The sequence below is a fragment of the Rhinoderma darwinii genome, chromosome 5 (genome assembly GCF_050947455.1).
Source record: "Rhinoderma darwinii isolate aRhiDar2 chromosome 5, aRhiDar2.hap1, whole genome shotgun sequence".
NCBI lineage: Eukaryota > Metazoa > Chordata > Amphibia > Anura > Rhinodermatidae > Rhinoderma > Rhinoderma darwinii.
The window spans coordinates 8,180,140-8,203,003 of NC_134691.1; the positions used below are offsets into that span (position 1 = coordinate 8,180,140).

Below are 22,864 nucleotides of genomic sequence, written 5' to 3' on the forward strand. Positions count from 1 at the left end.
TTAGCAATTGCCAACCCTGACATCCTATCCCCCACCAAATCTCCAACATACCCTAGCAGCATTACCACAGGATCCCATGGAATCTGTACCTCAAACACTCTCCCCTCTAGTTCCAATATTTCCGTCCACAGACTCCCCAACCTCCCGCATGTCCAGAACATATGAAGGATGTCTGCTTTTTCTTCCGGGCACCTAGGGCACTTGGCATCCGCTCTTAATCCCATTTGTTTCAGCACCCACGGGGTCCTATACACCCTATGTATCAGAAACAACTGCGATCTTCGTTGTGCTACATTAATGGACAAAGTACATGTTGCTGCCAATACCGCCTCCCAGTGGTCTGTTGTAATAGGACCCACATCCCTCTCCCATACAGCTTTCACTGGTGCCATAGGATCCCCCAGATGTTCCACCAATAACCTGCGATAAACCAATGAAATTAATCCTTTTGATGTTACTGCTTTTGCAATATGCTCCAACACCCCCGCGGCATGCATCGTCAGGTCCACACTGACCGCTTGTGTCTGCACAGCGTGCCGAATCTGCAGGTACTGATAGAACATGCGGGAGTCCAGTTGAAACTCCTCCCTCATTTGCTGGAAAGATTTAAGTATGCCTCCCTCGTACAACTGACTCAATCGTATTATGCCTCGCTGCTCCCACCCCTGCATCCCTTCCAATTTACCCAATTCCCCCAAATAAGCATTCCTCCAGAGTGGTGTATATTTAGTGCACTCTCCTATCCCCAGCAATTGCTTGCACTGCCACCACACCTTGTGTATGAGCAGCAGAGTGGGTCTGGTACTCGCCATCTGTTTATAGCTGTGCGCTTCCAGTCCTGCCAACGGGTTCTCCCCCCCCCCCAGATATGATAGGATGCGCGCACTGGACCCCCATGTCTCTTCCTGCTCCCACCCCCAGAAATGTTGACATTGGGCAGCTAAATAATACACCCAAGCATTGGGCACAGCCAGGCCCCCCTCCTCCTTTGGCAGCTGTAATTTCTCCAGTTTAATCCTAGGTACCCCCTTCTTCCATACTAGGTCCCTAAAAAGGTTATGCAATCTCCTGAACCAATATTTGGGGATCCATACCGGGGAGTTATGTAGGACATACAGCACCTGGGGCATAAGGATCATTTTAATCAGATTCGTCCTACCCAGAGCCGATAGCGGTAACTTATTCCACGCCTCTACTTTGGCTTTTATCGTTGTTAACAGTGGCATTACATTAAGGGACATATAATCCTGTGCTTTCGCCGTCACCCTAACCCCCAAATACTTAAACTCCGTGACCACAGGTATCTCCACCTCCTCTTCCCCATTCTGGATAACCCCCGGGTCCATGAGCATTAGAGCCGATTTTGACCAATTAATGAGTAGTCCTGAATACTTCCCAAACCGCTTAATTAGGGCCATCACTAACGGTAGTGTGCGCTCGGTATCCGCCATGAATAACAGCATATCGTCTGCGTATAGTGCAATTCGTTCCTCCACCCCCCCATATCTCAACCCCTGAATATGTTCATGTTGTCTCACTGCACACGCCAAGGGTTCCACCGCCAACGCGAACAACAATGGAGATAATGGACATCCCTGACGCGTTCCCCGCTCCAGCGCAAACCGATCCGATAGCACCCCATTCACCCTTATCTTTGCTGTCGGGGCTACATACAACAACTTTACCCATTTTATATAATTAGGGCCAAATCCCATTTTCTCCAGAACTGACCACAAATATTTCCACTCCACGCAATCGAATGCTTTAGCCGCATCTAAGGACATAATGGCTCTCCCCCCACGATTATCCGGCAGAACTTGTAAATTCAAGAACAGCCGTCTCAGATTCACCGCCGTCGATTTAGATGGCATAAAGCCGGCCTGATCTTCATGTACCACCCCAGCCACTACTTTAGCTAGTCGAAGCGCCAATACTTTCGCCATGATTTTAATATCCGCCGTCAGTAGGGAAACTTGTCTATAAGAGCCCGGGAGCTGGGGATCCTTCCCCTCTTTAGGCAGAACTACTATAGTCGCTTCATACATTGTTTCCGGAAGCCGCCCCCTATCAAAGCTATCTAAAAGAGTGGCCAGTAACTGCGGTGCGAGCTCCTCCCCATATTCCTTAAAAACTTCCACCGGAAGACCATCCGGCCCCGGCGCCTTTTCACTGGCCAGTATCCCTATAGCCGCCTGGAGTTCCTCCAGAGATATGGGCTCCTCCAATGTCCCTCTCTCCTCCCCTCCCAACCTGGGAAGTTCTATCTCCCCTATATACTCTTCCAGCTGTTGAGGTGTGTGCTCTGCCCTAGAGGCATACAAATCCGAGTAAAACTGCTGAAACACTTTCAAAATCTGTCCTGTATCCGTCTCCAACTTCCCCCCCTCCCCTTTAATAGTGTGTATGTAATTATTCTCCCTCTGAGCCTGCGCCATCCTTGCCAACAGCCGTCCAGTGGTTTCCCCCTCCTCATAATATTGGCGTTTTAAAAACATCCTTTTGTTATCTGCCCTCTCCAACTGATGCTGTTTTAACAACCGCTGCGCCTCCACCCAATGCTTCAGTGTGTCTGGTGTGTTATCTATTATATGTAGCCTTTCTGTCTCCGTTACCCTTTCCAACAGCGCTTCTCCTAATTGTCTAGACCGTGTTTTTACTGCTGAAATGTGCTGGATGAACACCCCTCTCAGCCACGCCTTCATCGCGTCCCACAGTATCTCTTGCGGTACCGTTCCTGAGTTGAACTGAAAGTATTCCTTTATGAGGTCTAAAATTTGTTTATTATCTATCAGCTTCAGCCAAAAGGAATTGAGTTTCCAGCACCCTTGCCCCCGCCCTGTCCTCCCCTCCGTCTCTACCTTCATTAACAAAGGAGAATGATCCGATAACGCTCTTTGCAAGTATTCTATCTGGGCTATAAAGGGTACCGCTGCCGGTGAGCACAAGATTAAGTCTATCCTGGATAAAGACTGATATGTGGAAGACGCACAAGAATACTGAAAGCTATTTGGATGTTTATCCCTCCATATGTCCCGCCAACCCATTTCAGCAACAAGATGGCCAAACGCTGTTAAACCTCCCCCTGTCATGCCGAATTTATCCATATTGGTATTCAATACTGCGTTAAAATCCCCCATCACTAGTAACGGCACCTCCGGGTACCTAGCCAGTTCCTCCACCACTTTCTTGATACATCCGCTAGAAAATGGAGGGGGGACATACAACACCACCAACACACAATTCCAATGATACATCGTACAGTGTACCCCCACATACCGCCCCTCCCCATCCTGGAAGGAGTCGTGGCATATAAATGGCACTGCCCTATGTATGAGAAGACTCACCCCCCTTGAATATGTAGTATGGTAAGAATGAAAACTATGGCCTACCCAGGCCCTATGCATCATGGAAACTGAATCCCTAGTCATATGTGTCTCCTGTAATCCTATCACCCTCGACTCCTGTTTCCTAATAAAATCAAATACCGCCTGTCGTTTTCTGGCTTCCCGCAGGCCCCGTACATTCCAGGACAAACAATTAAGTGATCCCATCATCCCTCAACATATCCCAACACATCCTATCCTGTTCTCGTAATTTTACATATCCGACCGGCTGGGTCCTCTTTCCCTCCCTCCCCTCCCCCCCCTGCAACCTCCCCCGTAAACCTACCCCTTTCCAAGGGTTGGGGCGACAGAACGTATCTGCCATTACCCATAACAAGCGTCGGCAGGTCAACTCCGCCCACCGTACATTCAACAATACCATAACTCGTTATGCACTTTTCCCGCGTAACTGACCGTCCCTCCCGCTGCCATTTTCTTACAAATAAACTACCATCCCTTCAGCATATCGGTATCCCTCAATGTCCATAAACACATTCCTCCTCTTCCGGTCTTCCGCGTTCACCGCAACCATGCCCTCCAACTCCAAGTCCAAACATGACCCGAAACCCTCAATGCCATATCTTGCAATTTTTCTACGACACCTGGTTCAGTCCCGCAACCCCAGCCTCCTTTTGTCAGCCGGTCTGTTCCGGATCAACGCCGTCCCTCTGCCGGTCTCAGCTGACTTTCATGGCTATCCAACCATCTAACCGCTTCTCTCGGTGTCTCGAAAAAGGAAGTTGTGCCCAGCGCCACCACTCTCAGACGGGCAGGATACATCATTGAATATTGCACTTGTAACGCCCTTAGGCGTCTCTTTATATCCATAAACTGTGATCTTTTCCGTTGTACTTCCATAGAGAAATCCGGGAAGAAGGACACTTTCACCCCATTAAAGGAGATGTCTTGACGTTCTCTAGCTTTCCTCAGGATCTTGTCTCTATCTTTATAATGTAGAATCTTTATCAGCACCGGTCTCGGCGGCCTTCCCGGAGGGCCAGGTCTGGTCGGCACCCTGTGCGCTCTCTCCACCGCAAATAAAGGGGTCAATTCCTCTCTGCCAAATGTGTCTATCAGCCACTTTTCAAAGAAGCCATCCGGATTCGTTCCCTCCACTCTTTCCGGAACCCCCACAAGGCGAACGTTATTCCGTCTCAGCCGATTTTCCATATCGTCTGTCTTAGCCAGCAATGTCGCCACTGCCTGCGAGTGTGCCTGTACATCCTGCTTTATATGAGGAATCGCATCCTCCATGTCTGAGACTCTCCCTTCCACGGCAGTGGTGCGTTCCGCAACTTTCTGCAAATCATTCCTGAGCAGCAAAATGTCCTCCTTCAATCCACCCATCTGGCTTGCTAAGGTATTAAGGACCATAGAATTTTGCTTCACCGCTGCCAAAATGTCCTTTAGGGAGGGTTCCTCCTTCCTTACTCCACTTATCCCTCCAGCACCTGGCTGATCCTGCATGGCGCCACTCATCTCTTCCTCCTCCTCCTCCTCCTCACTTCTCATGTCCCCCGCCAAAGGAGAGTACCTGGATCCATAAGATGAGCCTCCAGCTGCCTGATCTCCAGCCGACTTTCGCTGCTGTGCAGCCGCCCCCCCTGCTCTCGGCGTGCGGGCGAACCTCTCCAGCTTCTCCACAACTTCCTGCCGGAGGCCTCTATTGCGGCCTTCCTTCTCCTCGGCGCCATCTTGAGCGCGGGACCCACCGGACCCTTTCTAGGTGGACCTGGTTTATTGGGGAAACGAAGGTGGAACCTCCGGAGCAATACCCCAGCGTGAACATCCCGGGCGGGTACCCAAGTCCTCTCCTCAGGCCCGTATCCTCTCCAATGGACAAGGTACTGGAGGGAGCCTTGGACCATCCTGCTGTCCACAATCTTGGCTACCTCGAATTCTACCCCCTCAGGGGTGAGAACAGGGACCGGAGGTTTCCTCGAGGGAGCCAAGGACGGGGAGCAGCGTTTAAGGAGGGAGGCATGAAAGACGTCGGGCACTCGAAAATACGGGAGCAACTCCAGTCGGAAGGAGACAGGGTTAAGGACTTCAATGACCTTGTACGGCCCTATAAACCGGGGAGCAAACTTCTTGGACGGAACTTTAAGGCGCAAATTTTTAGAAGATAGCCACACCAGATCCCCGACCACAAACAAGGGGTTAGCAGAACGTCTTCTATCTGCCTGAGTCTTTTGTATGCTCTGGGACGCCTCTAGGTTCTTCTGAACCTGGGCCCAGACTGTGCACAGTTCCTGATGAATGACATCTACCTCGGGATTGTTGGAACTACCAGGTGAAATGGAGGAGAACCGTGGATTAAACCCAAAATTACAGAAAAAGGGGGAGACCCCTGACGAGTTACTGACCCGGTTATTAAGGGAAAATTCGGCGAGGGGAATGAAAGACCCAATCATGTTGACAGTCAGAGATAAAACACCTTAAATATTGTTCTAGAGACTGATTAGTCCTCTCCGTTTGACCATTAGTTTCAGGATGGAAAGCCGAGGAGAAGGACAGATCAATCTCCAACTTTTTACAGAAGGCTCTCCAAAACAATGAAACAAATTGTACCCCTCTGTCAGAAATAATATTGACAGGAACCCCATGGAGACGCAGGATGTGTTTGACAAACAAGGTAGCTAACGTCTTAGCATTGGGTAGTTTCTTGAGGGGCACAAAGTGGCACATCTTACTGAAGCGGTCTACTACAACCCACACCACCGACTTGCCTTGAGATGGAGGCAAATCGGTGATAAAATCCATGGAGATATGGGTCCAAGGTCTCTGGGGAACGGGCAAAGAACATAGTAAGCCCGCTGGTCGGGACCTGGGAGTCTTGGACCTAGCACAAACCTCACAAGCGGCGACGTAGGCCTTAACGTCTTTAAGCAACCTAGGCCACCAGTAGTTTCTGGCAATGAGGTGCTTGGTACCCAGGATGCCTGGATGGCCAGATAGTGCAGAGTCATGATTTTCCCTAAGTACCCTCAGCCGGAGTTTTTTCAGGGGAACAAACAGCTTGTTCTCAGGAAGGTTCCCGGGAGCTGAACCTTGATCAGCCGCAATTTCGGAGACGAAATCAGAATCAATAGAGGAAATGATTATACCTGGAGGCAAAATACAAGCAGGATCTTCCTCCGAAGGAGGGCTGGCCATGAAGCTACGTGACAATGCGTCCGCCTTAATATTTTTAGACCCAGCCCTATAGGTGACCAAAAAGTTGAATCTGGTAAAAAATAACGCCCATCGAGCTTGTCTCGGGTTTAGCCTCCGGTCAGATTCTAAGAAAACCAGATTCTTGTGGTCGGTAAGGACCGTTACCTGGTGCCTAGCCCCCTCCAGGAAGTGGCGCCACTCTTCAAATGCCCATTTAATGGCTAAGAGTTCGCGGTTGCCGATATCATAGTTACTCTCAGTGGGCGAAAACTTCCTGGAGAAGTAGGCACAGGGACGGAGATGGGTGAGGGACCTAGTACCCTGGGACAAGACAGCACCCACTCCCACCTCGGATGCGTCAACCTCCACGATAAATGGCTCCATTTGGTTGGGCTGCACAGGGGCCGAGATAAAGCACTTCTTAAGGACCTCAAAAGCCTGGATAGCCTCAGGAGGCCAGTGGAGGAGATCAGCACCTTTGCGAGTGAGATCCGTAAGAGGCTTAGCGATGACCGAGAAGTTAGCAATAAGTCATTCTCACAGACATAGGAGCAGGTGCAGACTGATTGCCCACGGGCGTTGACACAGAAGCTGTGTCTGGTAAATCTTTTACAGCAGCTCTGGAGTATAATACAGGATGTAACTCAGGATCAGTACAGGATAAGTAATGTAATGTTTGTACACAGTGACTCCACCAGCAGAATAGTAACTGCAGCTCTGGAGTATAATACAGGATGTAACTCAGGATCAGTACAGGATAAGTAATGTAATGTATGTACACAGTGACTCCACCAGCAGAATAGTGAGTGCAGCTCTGGAGTATAATACAGGATGTAACTCTGGATCAGTACAGGATAAGTAATGTAATGTATGTACACAGTGACTTCACCAGCAGAATAGTGAGTGCAGCTCTGGAGTATATTACAAGATGTATCTCAGGATCAGTACAGGATAAGTAATGTAATGTATGTACACAGTGACTCAATGTGGATGATTCCATATGTAAACTGTTAAATGTTGCTTTAAGGGGAATATACCCTTTTACTCCCCCATGAGAAGACAGTTTGCTGTTTTGTTTTTTTAGGAGGGAGCGTGGATAAATAGCTTTTTTGTACCATTGTTAGTAGAGTAGATCTTATACAGGGAATAGGAGGTAGCATCAGCGTCTTTCTAATAAGTCTTGAGCAGTAAAGCGCAGCGCTGCAGTCCTCCTATGATGCTCCCGCCACTTAAAGCTCTCAGCAACTTTGCTTCATCCGTGCCGGCATATTCTCCATATTACTTACATAGTAAACTTGATTAGGCCGACTGCTCGATGCTTTTCTCCTATTTTCATAACTAACTGAAGTTACTGCTCGCTGCGTCTAATAGATTTGAAGGTTCATTTAAACTCCATCATTGTAAATAAACAGGCAGCATTGTGTGCGAGTAGACTCCGCCAGGTACACAGTTACGCTGGGTGAACAGGGCGGCCATCATTATAGCCTTCATATTGTCACATTTAGCATTTTCAGTATTCTTGTACAGATTTTGAGCCTGAATAACAGGCCTGTGTTAGATTTTCACCTGTGCAATTCTATATAATGTCACACACCATCATATTGGAAGTATGCTGTGGTTCTGTGGTAAGATTCATGGCCTTTCCCCACTGGATTTTGGAAACAGTCAACAAGCTGGTTAGTAAGGTTGATGAGCTGGACCATTACGCCCCCTTTACTGCAGTACCCAACATACTGCAGTTCTTGTCCATGTGGCTGAGTCTGGTATTGCAGTTTACCCCTACTTAACTGAGCTGCAGTACCAAATACAGCCACAAGCATAGTTGGCGCCATGTTGGATTGAAGGAGTCGCGACTCTGCAAGAAGCGCCACAGAATCTTCATTGTGCTGATTATGGGAGTTCGGATAACCAGTAATCACACATTGATTCAGTGTCCTTCGTTTAGACGGTCAATATTATATCCTTTAAAACTTCTGTAGTGTTGGTAGCGGTTAAATGATGTGCAACTTTTACATTTGATTTTAAAAAAAATACCCGATTCACATGCATTGCCGGTGAAATACTAGCGGATTTTATCAGGATTTAGATGCAGAATAGAATCAAGAATGTGTGAACACGGACTAAAAACGTTTCAAAGTTCAACACTTATTTTCTTTCCTTCTTCCCCGCGTTGTGAACATTATGTACCTTCTATTGTTCTAAATGATCTTTCCATTTCGTACGTGATGAGACACTGCTGTGTGCATAGACCTGCGTGGAGTATGAGGAAATATTGCGGAGAATAATATTAGAGTATTTTTTTTTAAATTAAGCAGAACCAGTACGTCTATGCCGAGTTAGTGTTAGTTGGAGAACTAATTGAAATTTAAGAGGCTGGAAATTAGACTTTGAGGACTTGTTCAGAACCCTTGAAGCTCTTTGTATCTGGGGTTCTTTATCTAATGCATGTTCTTCCGTCAGCGCTAAACCGCTCTCTTCTGGATGTAACACAATGGCGCCTGCACTCAGAGCCAAGTGAAATGATTCTTCTACTCTACTTGAACATTCGCGCTTCAATAAGAGCTCGATTATATTCTTACAAGTATATAATCACTGCTTGGAGTTCACATCATAATGGTTTCCTGTAAAATCGTGTCACTCGAGCTCTTTATCTCTCGCCATTTCCGAACGTTAACATATCTACAATAAGTTTCAAGATGTTAGAATAATAAAAAGGGAGACAATAAAGCTGCGTTTGCTTGTTAAAATTCCTATGTTTAACTCGCTTATAACACAGTTATTTCCCAGGCTACCTGCAATATTGATTTATACTTCTCTCGGGTAGGAGGAGAAGCTAGCTACTTCCTCCATTACTGATGTCATCATTATACTTCACTTTCTGTCATCCCTCGGTCCAGAGTTTGCTCACTGATACCAGATCCGGTTTCACACTCTACAAGGAGAGATTCAATCCATCTTGTCACTGTACAGAGAAAGGGATTGGAGGTAAAAAGCTCTTTCACTGTGAGCAGGGGCGTAACTATGAAAGACTTGGCCCCATAGCAAACTTTTGACTGGGGCCCCCCCTCCGCTGGCTATCACACAACCCCCCCCCTTGTAGATAGTACCTCCCTATAGATTCCACCACACAGCGCCCCCCTATAGATAGCACCATACACAGCCCCCGTGTAGATAACGCCATACAGCCCCCCCTGTAGATAACGCCATACAGATCCCCCTGTAGATAACGCCATACAGACCCTCCCCTTGTAGGTAACGCCATACAGCCCCCATGGGACACATGTGTGATTGCTGGGACGCCCAGCGATAAGGAGAACGGGGGACCGAAAGTCCCCCGAAGTTCTCCATGACAAAACTCGGACTTCCGGCGTCTTCGCAGTTCAATAAAAATGAAAGGAGCGCTGGTCACGCATGCGCACCAGCTCGACTGGTGCGCAAGTAATTTCTATGGAGCTGCAGAAAGACCCCGGAAGTCCGAGGTTTGTCATGGAGAACTTCGGGCGACTTTCGGTCCCCCGTTCTCCTTATCGCTGGGCGTCCCAGCGATCACACATGTGTGCCCTCTCCTGTGGATAGGGGATGCATGTCTTTTGTAGGAACAACCCCTTCAGTGGCGTCGCGCTGTATCAGCCATAGCAGCTGCTAGCGGAGCCTCCGGTCATGGGGGGGGCCCGTGCCGGCAGATGGCATGGGCCTCCTCATGCAGCGGGCCCCGTAGCAGCCGCTACTGCTGCTATAGCGGTAGTTACGCCACTGACTGTGAGACCTGAAAGAAGAAGGTATCAGAGTTTCTGAGTGACCTGGTGACAGAAATGAGCACCATGAGATTTAATATGGCTGACAATTGTAGCTATAATTCTGGGCTGGTTGTCCCAGAAATGTAAATCTGAAGCACAAACTATTACGTTTAAAAGAGAGAGAGACTGCATTTTTAGCATTTAGGAAGCTGTTCTGTGTAACGACAGCCCTAGAATTGGGCTGTAGTAGGGCTAGCAGGGGACAGTGTAAATCCTCCTGGTCACCAAGGGATTTGACTTGGGTCTACTACAGGGAGCGGAGTCTAAGGAAACCCACTGTCTTAACTCTTTAACCCCTGAACAGGGATGTGGACTTTGCTGTGGGGGAACCCTAGGTTGATACCCCTGGAGTAGTCTCACTTGGTGACAGCTTTTGTTGACAGAGGCAGAGTAGTACGAGAAGCATAGGGTCTGGGCAGGCGGCAAATGTTCAGCGTGGTGAACGTAGAAATAGGTAAGAGCAGGCAGCAGGCACCGAAGTTCAAAAACAGGCAAATCTACACAGAAATTCAGAAACAAGACAGCAGGGATACACTTGGAACATTAGGAACTCAAGGGAACCAAATTGCTCTTTAATTCTTGACCGGGGTAGAAGGTCTTTTATATCAGGAGTGTCTGGGAGAACTTTGATTTTGGCTCGTTCTGGCCCTTTATGAATGCAAAGGTAAGCGCGCGCTAGGACCCAGTGGAGCGTGTCGGTGGCTGGCAGCGGCGGGAGGAGGAGGCCGACAGCGTTGACTAGGATGCCGGGAACCGGTAATGATGGGGAGTGGGGCACATTACAATCTGTGTTCATAGTTTTATAGTTATAAGTATGAAGGAGCTGAAGACTGGTGTATGAGGTCTGACCCCACGTTTAGTCATGACATGTCAGAAGTTTATTGAATGTTTAGTTACCCTTTAATATCCTCTAGACATATTTTGGCACCTAAAGTTCTTGTCCCAGTAGGACAACTCCTGTCCTCATATGCCATTTTTGCGAATATGACCCGTCATCACAGGTGTCACTAACGGAGCCTATATTTTGTCATTGATGGTAGGATACGATACGACTGTCATAATAAGATGAAGGCCATCACTACTGTTTATGGTGCAGAGTACAGGCTTCTGTATTCTGTTGACGTTGCTGGGTAAAGCAGCTGCGGGGTATTTGATTTCCTTGTTGCTGCTTTTCCTTTTTAGCTAAACCGCTTCAGTTTGCAGAGGTGAAGCTCCGCGTCGGTGGCCAAAATTATTATGCTTTTACCGGCCCTGGTGCATAGATTTATATCTAATCCAGTTTGTAATTCCCTGCTGTAGTGTACAGTCCCTGAGAGGAAAGCCAAGCGCAACGCCAAGTCCTCCTCCCTGCGCCCCACTGTTATTTCATCACAGGCAATACATAAATATAATAATTGACTGCACAGATATTATTTATGAACTCAATCTGACTGCAAACTGCTGGCTCCTAAATGTTTAGGGCAATTAATAAAAAAGATTGTTGCAATAATGCAATTACCTTGTGCTGAATTGTGCGTGCTCGCTTGAGAAATCGATAAGCGTTTACATTTTCACAGTATGGATTCAATTAATAGGTGCTGAATGAAGCAGAAGCCTCCTCTCCTTCCACTTTAATAATACACCGGCAATATGAAGTCTGTGACTGCCGGATACACGCAGCGAGTAAGACGCAAGGTTTTCTATGATATCATTGAGACCGACGCAGAACAACTCTAGAGACACGGAGAGCCCGGCACTTACCATGATATCTTCTTCCTCGTTGATCGTTTCCCTACTGGCACTTAGAGTATCTAAACAATAGATACCGGAGTTCAGGCTGGTTTGACTGGGAGGCAGCTTGCTGAAGCAGAAACCTGCCTCCACTGCTGTGTGTGCCATGGAGACCAAACAATGCTTAGACTTATCTCTTCGTGAGGCTCCGGACAATCATGAAGAGAACCCGGAGGTGAAGGATCCCATTTTTGCCAAATTTCTACAAGGCTTTATTTTAAGAGCGTGCAAAAGTCCATTCAGGCTGAGTCCCTTTAAATAAATTCCTCTAGAGCGGCTTTAGATTTGTAGGGTTATGTTCAAAATGTTCTATTGACTATATGGCCGGCCGTGATACATTTTATGTTACAACTGCATCCTTTGGCCAACTGGTTAGTTCGTGTCAAGGACATACGTACATAGAGGCCATATGGCTTGTATAGGACCCATGGAGATTGGCCCCATCTCTTTCCCATATGGGCTTTGCCAGTCTTTATACGGTCCATCACCTCTACAATCACTGCAAACCAGGGAAGGATCACTGCCCATATTGCCATTCCATCCTTGTCTCCCCCTTTTCTGTGTACGCTTACAATCTAGTATATCCCATATGAGTTTGCTATATGGTCTAGCTATCCTCTATGCACATTAAATGCTACTTTCCCAAGCATGCACTATAAAGCTGCCCTTACATAGGCTGACAGGGTAATATTGTTATTAATGGCTACCCGTATAATGTTAATCACTATGGCGGAGGGCGGATGTCAACCACTACTAGCACTGCTTAATAGATCATAGACCAAAATCACTATAACACATATATATATATATATATATATATATATATATATGTGTGGCTTATAGGGGTTGTCTACAATAGACCATAGATGCCACATAAAAGGAGCGTCCGGTGAGCAATTATTTTACTGGAAATCTCTGGGATCTGCTTATTGCTGGGGGACAAGTTGTCTAAGAAAGTGGTTGTGAAAATTGGACATCCCCTTTAAATCTAGAAGAAAACTGGTCAAGAGCTGAACCCCTTTTTGCTGTGATTTACAGACCATTCCAATAACCAAGCAACTTGATAGCGTCCCCGCACGCTTCACATCCTCTCCATTGTCCGCTGAATGCCAATCCGCGTTCTCAATTGAATACAGTCTTCCGACTGTCATGTGAATACCAATTTGAGAGCGAATTAATAGCATTGAATGATTTCGTGGAAGTGACATTTCAAAGAAAAGGTACATTCCAATCGAGTTTCCTGATGTGAGCGCATTGTTGGACGTGTTTGATAATGTAATTATTGACCGCCATTTTAGTACCATAAGAAAACATTATCTTGAAAACCTCTTAAAGGTAACTCATTTCCCCTCCCCCGCTCTCTCGAATGGACCTATCTGTATTAAACACACATTGGAAGAGATAAAGAGAGGAGGAAATCGCTCGTTTTCTGATACGTGATACAATTAAACGTTCTTCAAATCTGTCTGGGAACATTAAATTTTGCTTTCGGAGCCGAGATTGTTTAGTAACTAGATGTGTAAACGTGTCTCTATCTTTTCCAATTATACAGTAACTTGTCAGAGTAAGCATCACTTTTGAGAATTCTAGTGATACTGTTCATCTATTTGTCTTCTTTCGCATCTCCTTGTTTGATCAGGAACTCTCTCATCCCGCTCGCCACTTAATGATTTGTGTTGTGTATTGAATTTGTGATGTAGTGAAGTGTAGAGATGCAGAATAAATTACCCGGCTGAATTTTTTACCTAGGGGACCAGAGAAATGTATCTTGCCTGGTTCGACTTTATACGAAATGATAGGAAGTGCAATGATATTGCTATCCGTGGAGAGAGAGAAACCGATCACAGAGCACGTCTTTTATGGGTTTCATGCCCAAAGCCACTCTTTATATGTGACCTAAATTATTAATGAAGTACGCCGGGTGACAACAGACTGGTATAACCCAAGGTAAGATGCAAAATATGGGAGGAGGGTCTGACAATACTTGGAGGCCTTTTGATAAGCCCTTTTAGGGGGTACCATCAAGCATCAAGGAGAACCGCCAATATTAACAAGAGGAAAACCACCAAAATTAACGAAGGGAGTACCACCAATATTAACGACGAGAGAACCACCAATATTAACAAGGGGAGAACCACCAATATTAACGACGGGAGTACCACCAATATTAACAAGGGAAGAACCACCAAAATTAACGACGGGAGTACCACCAATATTAACGACGAGAGAACCATTAATATTAACAAGTGGTGAACCACCAATATTAACGACGAGAGAACCACCAATATTAACAAGGGGAGAACCGCCAATATTAACAAGTGGCAAACCACCAATATTAACAAGTGGCGAACCACCAATATTAACAAGGGGAGAACCGCCAATATTAACAAGTGGCAAACCACCAATATTAACAAGTGGCGAACCACCAATATTAACAAGTGGCGAACCACCAATATTCACAAGGGGGAACCACATATATTAACAATGGGGAAACACCATTATTAACAAGGGGAGAACCACCAATATTCACAAGGGGGAAACCGCCAATATTAAGAAAGGGGTAACCACCAATATTAATAACTGGAGAACCACCAACCTTAACAAGGGGGAACCATCAATCTTAACAAGTGGGGATCCACCAATATTAAAAAGGGGGAACCACCAATATTAACAAGGGGGAACCACCAATATTAACAATGGGGAAACACCAATATTAACAAGGGGGAACCGCCAATAGTAACAAGGGGAAACAGTCAATAGTCACAAGGGGAAACCGCCAATATTAACAAGGGGAACCATCAATATTAAGAAGGGAGGAATCACCTAATAGCAAGGGGGGAACCACCGACATTAACGAAGGGGGAACAATTAAGCGTAAGAGGGAACCACCAATATGAACAAGGGGAGAACCACCAATTTTTGATGTGGAATAATTAAGCTTACCAAGGGGGAACCACCAAGCTGAAAAGGGTACTCTCAGAATCGACAATTATCACCTATCCACAGGAACGGTGATAATTGTTTGTTTGCTGGGGACCCTACCTTTCAGATTCCCACCTATCGCGAGAACGGGTGTCCCAAGCTCCCTGTTCCTCCTCACTGTTTGACCGCGGTGAGGAGAACATTAAATGGAACGGCGATCAAGCATGCGGGCTGCCGCTCAATTCCAAGTCTGTGGGAAAGGCAAAAACAGCTGAGTACAGCACTCGGCTGTTTCCAATAGTCCTATAGACATTGAATGGAGCGGTAGCCGCATGCTCGTCCACTGCTCCATTCAAGCTCCACAGTGAGGAGGATATGGGGGTTTTGGACCCTCATTCTGGTGATTGGTGGTGGTCCCAGTAATCAGATGATTCCCTTTAAGGGGACCCACCAAGCCTAACAAGATACCTATTGAACTAATGGATGCCCAAGCCGTTCATTGTTTACAGTGGTCAAACTTGTTGGCCTCTAGTGAAAATAACTACAATTGACATGGATCTTGGCTTTTGCTACTAGAGAGCGGTTCCCACATGGAGGAACCACGATGTAGCCATCTTTATCTTGACTTTTAGCGCATTAATTACACATTGGCAAGATCCCTTATCTTGACTTTTTTTAATGACTTTTCAATGGCTTTTGTTGTGTGATATCACGCTGCAGCAAGGTATCAGTCAAGGTAAACTTGTCTACATCTGTATGTCATTTCTAAAAGAGGCCTTTGTATATTTATAGGTTAATAGACATTGAGATGGCTTTAATTATTTTGTCCTTTGTATTTCCTTTAACACCACGGTTGATTTGTGTCCACCACATGAAATGACATTGCCTTGAGGTCTCAGTGAAGAGGAAGTTAGATCCCAGTGATGAGTGGGACTGTGGACAACTTGTCAATGATGAAGAACCCCCTAAATTTCTACATGTCATTGACCCCATCTCTTTGGTGCTACAAACCGCTTCCTGCATTTCAAGGCGCCATAATTTTTGGCTTGTGTGTATTGGACACATTGAGCTGGAAGAGAGATGCTGGTCATCACCATGTGCGAAGAGTTTATATGAAATGTAAGCAGCAAATCCAGCCTTATGTGCGTTCTGCAAAGTGTATTTCATGGAGGTAGCCTCAAATTCACTTCAAGACCTCATAGGATTAGGGGCGTATTGAACGTTTTGGTGTTACTCATGGACATTGGTCAACACCTTGGTCAACAATGGCCCTTTTCGAATAACCATAGATGGTTAAAGCTTCACACGTCAATTAATTCCAAGAAAAAAGTACAGAAAACAAATAATTAGCGTATAATGGGAACACGGTTTACTCCTATATCAGCAGGAGCTTGAGTTGGTCTTGTGATTAATCTAACAATAAAGCCCAGGAAATAAATTCTGTATCGAGAACAGCTCCTGACATTTGAATAGATGGAACCCACTCGTCAAATAAGTCAGCCGGTTGTTTAGTTTTCATCTTTTGTGAAGTTCCAATATGAAATGGCAATCACCGCTCATTATACTGCTGATCGATAGCAGCTCAACCCACACATGTTTCTGCTCCGTAATTGGCATCTCCAGAATTTGTGCAACCAACCTGATCTTATTCAGCACAGAGAATTCATCGTTTAAAGGTTTAGAAAGTAGAGAAAGATCTAATATCTGTCAAAAGGCTCCGCTATATTTACATTTGAAGAGTTTGTTGATGTGTCCAGTAGAGGAGCCTTAAGAAGACCTTGTTGCACCTAGCCCCTTACTCTAGTTTGCCACCATTCTTTTAGTTTTCTAGGCTCTATTTCCAACCGTTTTCAGGCCCTGCTCTGTTTGGTATATCATAGTTGAGTAGCCTTGTTATTTATTGCAGGAGAAACCTATACATATATTTTCTCAAGGTTACGGGATGTAGAATAAACATGAACCTTATTATCAGATCATAGAATGATGACACCAGCAGAAGAAGACCGCACTGATCTTCTGTAATGGGAGGGAGGTGATGTGTCCATTCATTTGACGATGTTCATAAAGAAACGGGCAGTGTTATGATTTGAGTAGGGGAATGGTGACATGTTGGAGATCGTAGACTGAGGGTGGAAGAGGCAGGGTCCCCCAGCAGCCCAGAGTATTTTGTAAGATGTAGGCTTATTTTCACCGCAGCAGCAACCTGTTCCACTCATTATCCTTTGAATAAAGAAAATGTCATAGGTTGATATAAGAAGAAGTTACTCTATAAATCATTGGCTTGTCACGTCTACATTCATGTAGACAGTATGTGAAGATAGATTGTTCCTTTTATAAAATGGGTAAAACAAAAAGGTTGCCCCATCGGGACAACCTCTGCCCACATGTCTGATTAGGGCATACGGACATCATAGAAGGGACTCTTCTACAGTGGCCTCGTCTATGATTCAGAATCAGGTGTATGCACTTTATTGAAGGGATCCTCCCCTTGTGACCCTCTCTATGAGCCAAAATTGGGCATGTGGACATCATAGAAGGGACCCTTTTATGGTAGCCCCGTCTTTAACCCAGAACCGGGTGTATGAACATCATAGAAATGACCCCCCTCTGGTGGCCCCCTCTATGAGTCAAAATTGGGCATATGGAGATCATAGAAGGTACCCTTCTATAGTGGCCTCGTCTATGATTCAGAATCGGGTATATGCACATCATTGAAGGAACCCTCCTCTGGTGGTACCCTCCATGAGCCAAAATTGGGCATGTGAACATCATAGAGAGGACCATTTTATGGTGGCCCCCTTTATAAGCCATAGCGAAGAGAAGCCGCAATAATCCGCTTTTGGCCTGGTCACCTTAAGAAGCAACCTCTGAACAAGTTCTTATACATTTTCTAAATCCATGTCCCTCATATGGAAACAAAAAATGTAATTTAGGCAAATCGGATTGGCATCAGCTTTTTTTTTTTTTCCTGCGCCTGTTGACAAGATAAGACATTTCTTCTGAGGAGTCTTAGAAATGTGATCTTTTGTTATTCCACCTAATTTTGGAGCGACGCTCAATTACACCAAGAAGCTTTCTTTCCACTAGCTCCTAATTTATATTTTTCACTTTCAAAGCTCCCTGCGACCTTGGTGTATGCAGACGTCAGCTCTCTGTCGGATTTTACCTTGCTGCTTCTTCTCGGAGCCGCCGTTTAATCTCTGATATCATTCACACTTTTCCTACGCTGTTTTAAGATCACTTTGCAGTGACGCAGCCTTTCGTCTTCCTTCTGCAATCAACTTTAATGATTTTTCTACTAGCGCACGGCTTTATAGGAAAAAAAAGTTGAATACCTTCATAGCTGTAAGTGAGCGAATGCTAACGTCTGTATTCATAAAATGATGCAGGGTGGTATTTTTGGAGGTTTGATATTGTTACCTTGGTGGCTTGAGCCTGTACTTTTTTGTAGGGACCTAAACTGGTCTCTCGATAGGATTATGTCCTAGTGATGTTGGGCTGCACTTTGTTCCTTGTTATTTACTGGCTATTCAATGATGTCCGGCAAATACTTAAAAAAGTTTTATTTAAGGAAGCCCAAAATATCCTTCAAGTGACCTTCCTATTTTAACAAACTTCTGACTTTATATAGACACGTGTCAGAAGTTCTCAACGGTGGGGATCCATTCTCTCTGCTCAGATTCACAGACGAGAATGGGGATTGAGGGGTGTATTAAGGGTGGACGTTACACCCTATTTCTGCTCCTGTAGCCCCATGTGTTAATAGCCTAGTACCCTTTTAAAGTCACCCTCCGGTCTTGCTAAACTCTTGACATGTCATAGAGACAGATCAGAAATGTAGGAGTCTGTGAGGACACCCACGTTCCCTAGAAAGAAGGAACCCGTGTGGTCTTCGATCATCGCGCTTCTTCCCAATTAAGTCTATGGTGGCACGATCAGTATCACCTTGGAGATCAGGAGTTCCTCGATCACCTTACTGTTCTAGTGATTGGTTGGGGATCCAATATCCCAGACCCTCCTCTTTAGAAATGTATGAAATGTCTGTAATTGCAATCTACTTTACTTTATGAGGGTACTTAACACCATCAAGTGGACAGGAGTTGTGGTCCATCTTCGGCGTAGCCCCTATTTTTAGATGTACCTGTAGTCTAAATGAAAATTGCACATTGTTCCAGAAACCATATCTGTAGTAAGTATGTGAATTCATATTCGCCAAATTTTCCTTCAGACCTGTCAGTGTATGTTCGGTCAAGATGAAGCGTAGGCCACAATGTATGACATGATAATGTGCCATGAAGGCAGCCCCTTTCTAAAAGGAGACTGGCCCAGCGATCAGCCGATCACTTCTCTAGCGCCCGTCAATCAACTGTAATCACCTGGGGAACCCACAGTCGGCCATTTATTTTCACAGCAGCGGTCACTGCATGGTAAATGTATTAGATTGTAGCCGTTTAAATGATAGGCCGGGTTTACCAGAGTGGGAGTGGCCCTCCTTTCTGTATTATAGAGGGTAGGGACCCCCTCTATGACATGCATATGCCCTAACAAAGCATAAAGGACAGTTTTAAAGGGGTATTCCGGGACTAAAACATTGACAACCTATCCTGTGATTGCCACCGCCCCTTCATTCTAATGATCCACAGAAGTCCCAGGAGTCGGACCTCCACTCATCAGACATTGATAGCCTATCCTAAAGATAGGCCATCATTTTTTTAGTCCAGGAAAACCCCTTTAAAGCCTTATTATACGTTGAAATTGTCCATGTGACGCATGCTTTTTTAGCGGCCGTCACACGGCTGTATGTATTTCTATGGAACTATTCGCACGGCCATTGTTTTAACAAATGGATGTGTGAAAAAATAGGACAGGTCTATGAGGGATCCATGAAAATCCCGCGAGGTTGCAAATTGGCTGTGAAAAACTGCCGTTTTTACGGACGATTTGACACGTTCGTCTGAATAATGTTTTATTCTCGTTTAGTCATAAGTGGTGTATGTTGGGTAGATCAATAGAATAACCTAAAATAAGTTTCTATACATTTCCCGTGTGCGCCATTCACAGCACAATCACCGTAGATCACAATTCACATCTAACAGCGCTGATACAAACCACTTTTGAGACCTTATGGAAGTTCCACGTCATATCCTATTGAGTCAAATCCACTATAAACCCTTGTTAGGCTCCAGAGCCCATAAAAGCCTCCTTCCCGTTAATTGGCTCCGTAACCTGATCTGAATAATACGTATATTAGAAAGCCCTTGTGAGTCAGAATTATTCAGCCTATCCTTATGACGGCAAAGATATTGTTTTCATGGCTGTCTGTAATTATTTTGTAGAGTATTTCAGCAACATCCTTCAGAGAAGAAAAGGAAAAATATTAGAGCACCAGGTTATTATCTCAATTGCCTGAGCTTCAGAATAGATCAAATGCTCAAAAGCCGACCTGGACTCGGGTCGCAAACCAAATCATTAAAATAACACAAGAAAACCTCGTGGATTGTGGCCTGGTAATTAAGCCTGCTGGATTTTAATGAGATTGTTTACATAATTATTTTTTTTTTTACCGAAAAATTAAGTATTTTTCAATTTCAACTCCTTTTGAAGAAAGTGGGCTTGACCTAATGATGGTTTCCTCGATGGTTTCACATTTTCTTTCCTATTAATAGCGGCTAAAAGAGATTGCACCAATCAAGTAATAGGGGTTCTACATGGCAAAGAAATGTTACCCTCATGGCTGAAATCGGGAACGGGTGCAACTTTCCAATCTACACTGTCTTGGTTCGCACTGTCCACACTGGTCACAGGTCTTGCGGGTCCTGGATGGGTTTTGCCCCATGTAAGTTTGGCCGGTGATGGATGTTATCGAATACTCAAACCTTATGGTGATTCTTTATTACGATCGGGGTTCATGAACGTTCTACTGGTCTTCAGTTGTAGCATATGGAGTACCATCTAAATGATCCTACATTTATAGGTTTTTCCTGCTATGGACGAGCCTTAGCAGGGCATGTTACATAATTAGTACGGTTGAAAAAAGACACATGTCCATCAAGTTCAACCAAGGGATGGGAAAAAGGAAGGGATGAAACAAAAATTCTACACATTGACATAGGAGCTGATATTTTTTCGTTCTAGGAAATGATCTAAGCCTGTTTTAAAGCCATCTCCTGTCCCTGCTGTGACGGCTCCTGCGGTGACTATTCCATAGACTCACAGTTCTCACAGTAAAGAAGGCTTGTCGCCCCTTCAGATTGAACCTTTTTTCTCCAGACGGAGGAAATGCCCCCTTGTTTTTTAAGGGGGTTTAATATATTAAGTTAATAAAGGGTGGACCACCTTAGTCTTGCTCCAGATTTCCTTCCATTAGCTATTTTTCATATTGACATCCTGAAGTGTACTGCGTACTTCTTGATTTCAATAGACAGCCTGTCTTTTTTTTGTTTTCCCTGAAGTGGTACAGAAGATCAAGAGCCAACAGTAAGGCCACCACTACGTTGACCAAATATAGGTTCGTTATCAGAATGGGAAAAATATGTTCCAACCTAACTTGTCCTAAGTGCTGGTGCCAGGAGGGTTGCCAACAAGCTTTGGCCATGATATGTAGATACAGTATGGGGGCAGCAAACTGACCCTTTGCCCCCGGTGAAGAAAATCCTAGCTGTGGCTCTGCCGTAAAGAGTTCAATTACCCCTATGGTGAGAGACACGGATGAGCCTACAATGTATCCAGAAACAAAGGCAACCAACACTGACTCCATTGTTCACATGACTGTAGCGTTAGTGTGGGCAACAGAATGAAATGATGGTCTTTAGAATTGGATTCTGATGGGAAGTCGACACAATGAAGGAAGGGGAGGATATCCACGTTGCTCATTTTGTGGTGTATTTGCGACGTGTAATTTTATCCTGGACGATCCCTTATCATTTTCTACAATTATTTCCACCCCTCATTGGGGCCAAAGGTCAATCTTCACTCGCTTTGTATGAGATTACCCCTGAGACGAGTCCCTCAGTAAAACAATTTCCATGAATAGCCCTTGAATAACCCAATCCAGTAGTAAAGATTTGATGCAGAAGAATGTGGAGAAATGGAAAACCGTTCTAGGCGATCCCAGCATAACCTGCTACGTCGTTCCTATCTCCGTCTCTCCCAGTTATTTCCTGATGAAGGTGCATCTACTCCATATCTCTGGGACTGTAATTCTCAGATATCTCCTATGCCCAAACATTGGCTGTTACATTCCTTTGTTACATCTTGAAAATTTGTCATTATTTTTTTTTTGTCTTCTGTGACATCTTTTATCTGGTTTTTTTCCATCTGTGTCTATAATATTCACTGCATTTGTTTTTGTTATTTCACTTAGGCTCAAAACAATCATAGAATAATTTTTTCAAGGCTTGGGGCCTCGTTTACCCGGCTGTATTACGGTTTTGTATGAGGTTAATGTTGTATAGAGTCGCATTGCTGTATCCATAGAAGTCTAGAGGCCCTTACTTCATCTTCGTATGCCTCTGATTTTATACATAGATTTTGATTTTGTCCAGATTCAAATGGAAACCGAAAAAAAATGATGCCATGTTCAATCACATGTGGATATTCTCTGTAGTATGGTGCCATACTGAGGTGACACGCGCCTACTGCTCCATAATGGAAAGTGCATGTTTCTTTAAAGTGTTTGCCCGGGAATGAGTAGATTTTATCTTCGGCCATTTGTGCCCATGTTGCAGGATATATAATATCAGTCTGATTTTTATTATTTTTTTAAAATTATTGTTTATTACTTCTGACCTCCTCCCCTGGCTGGACGGGTCATATGTAAATATTGCGGCCACAGCT

General features: G+C 45.0%; 1 protein-coding gene across 2 annotated transcripts in view; it reads left to right on the forward strand.

The window, feature by feature from the left end:
* Window positions 1–22,864, forward strand: part of TRAPPC9 (trafficking protein particle complex subunit 9) — a 531,112-nt gene that overhangs the window by 418,809 nt on the left and 89,439 nt on the right. The window contains exon 22 of one of the 2 annotated variants that reach the window (XM_075825699.1): window positions 13,856–13,993. The exons of the other annotated variant lie outside the window; for it this stretch is intronic. Within the exon in view, the coding sequence (XP_075681814.1) occupies window positions 13,856–13,902 (47 nt within the window). The 3' untranslated portion in view covers window positions 13,903–13,993. Of the gene's footprint in view, window positions 1–13,855; window positions 13,994–22,864 lie in introns of those variants that run through there. 2 annotated transcript variants of the gene reach the window in all.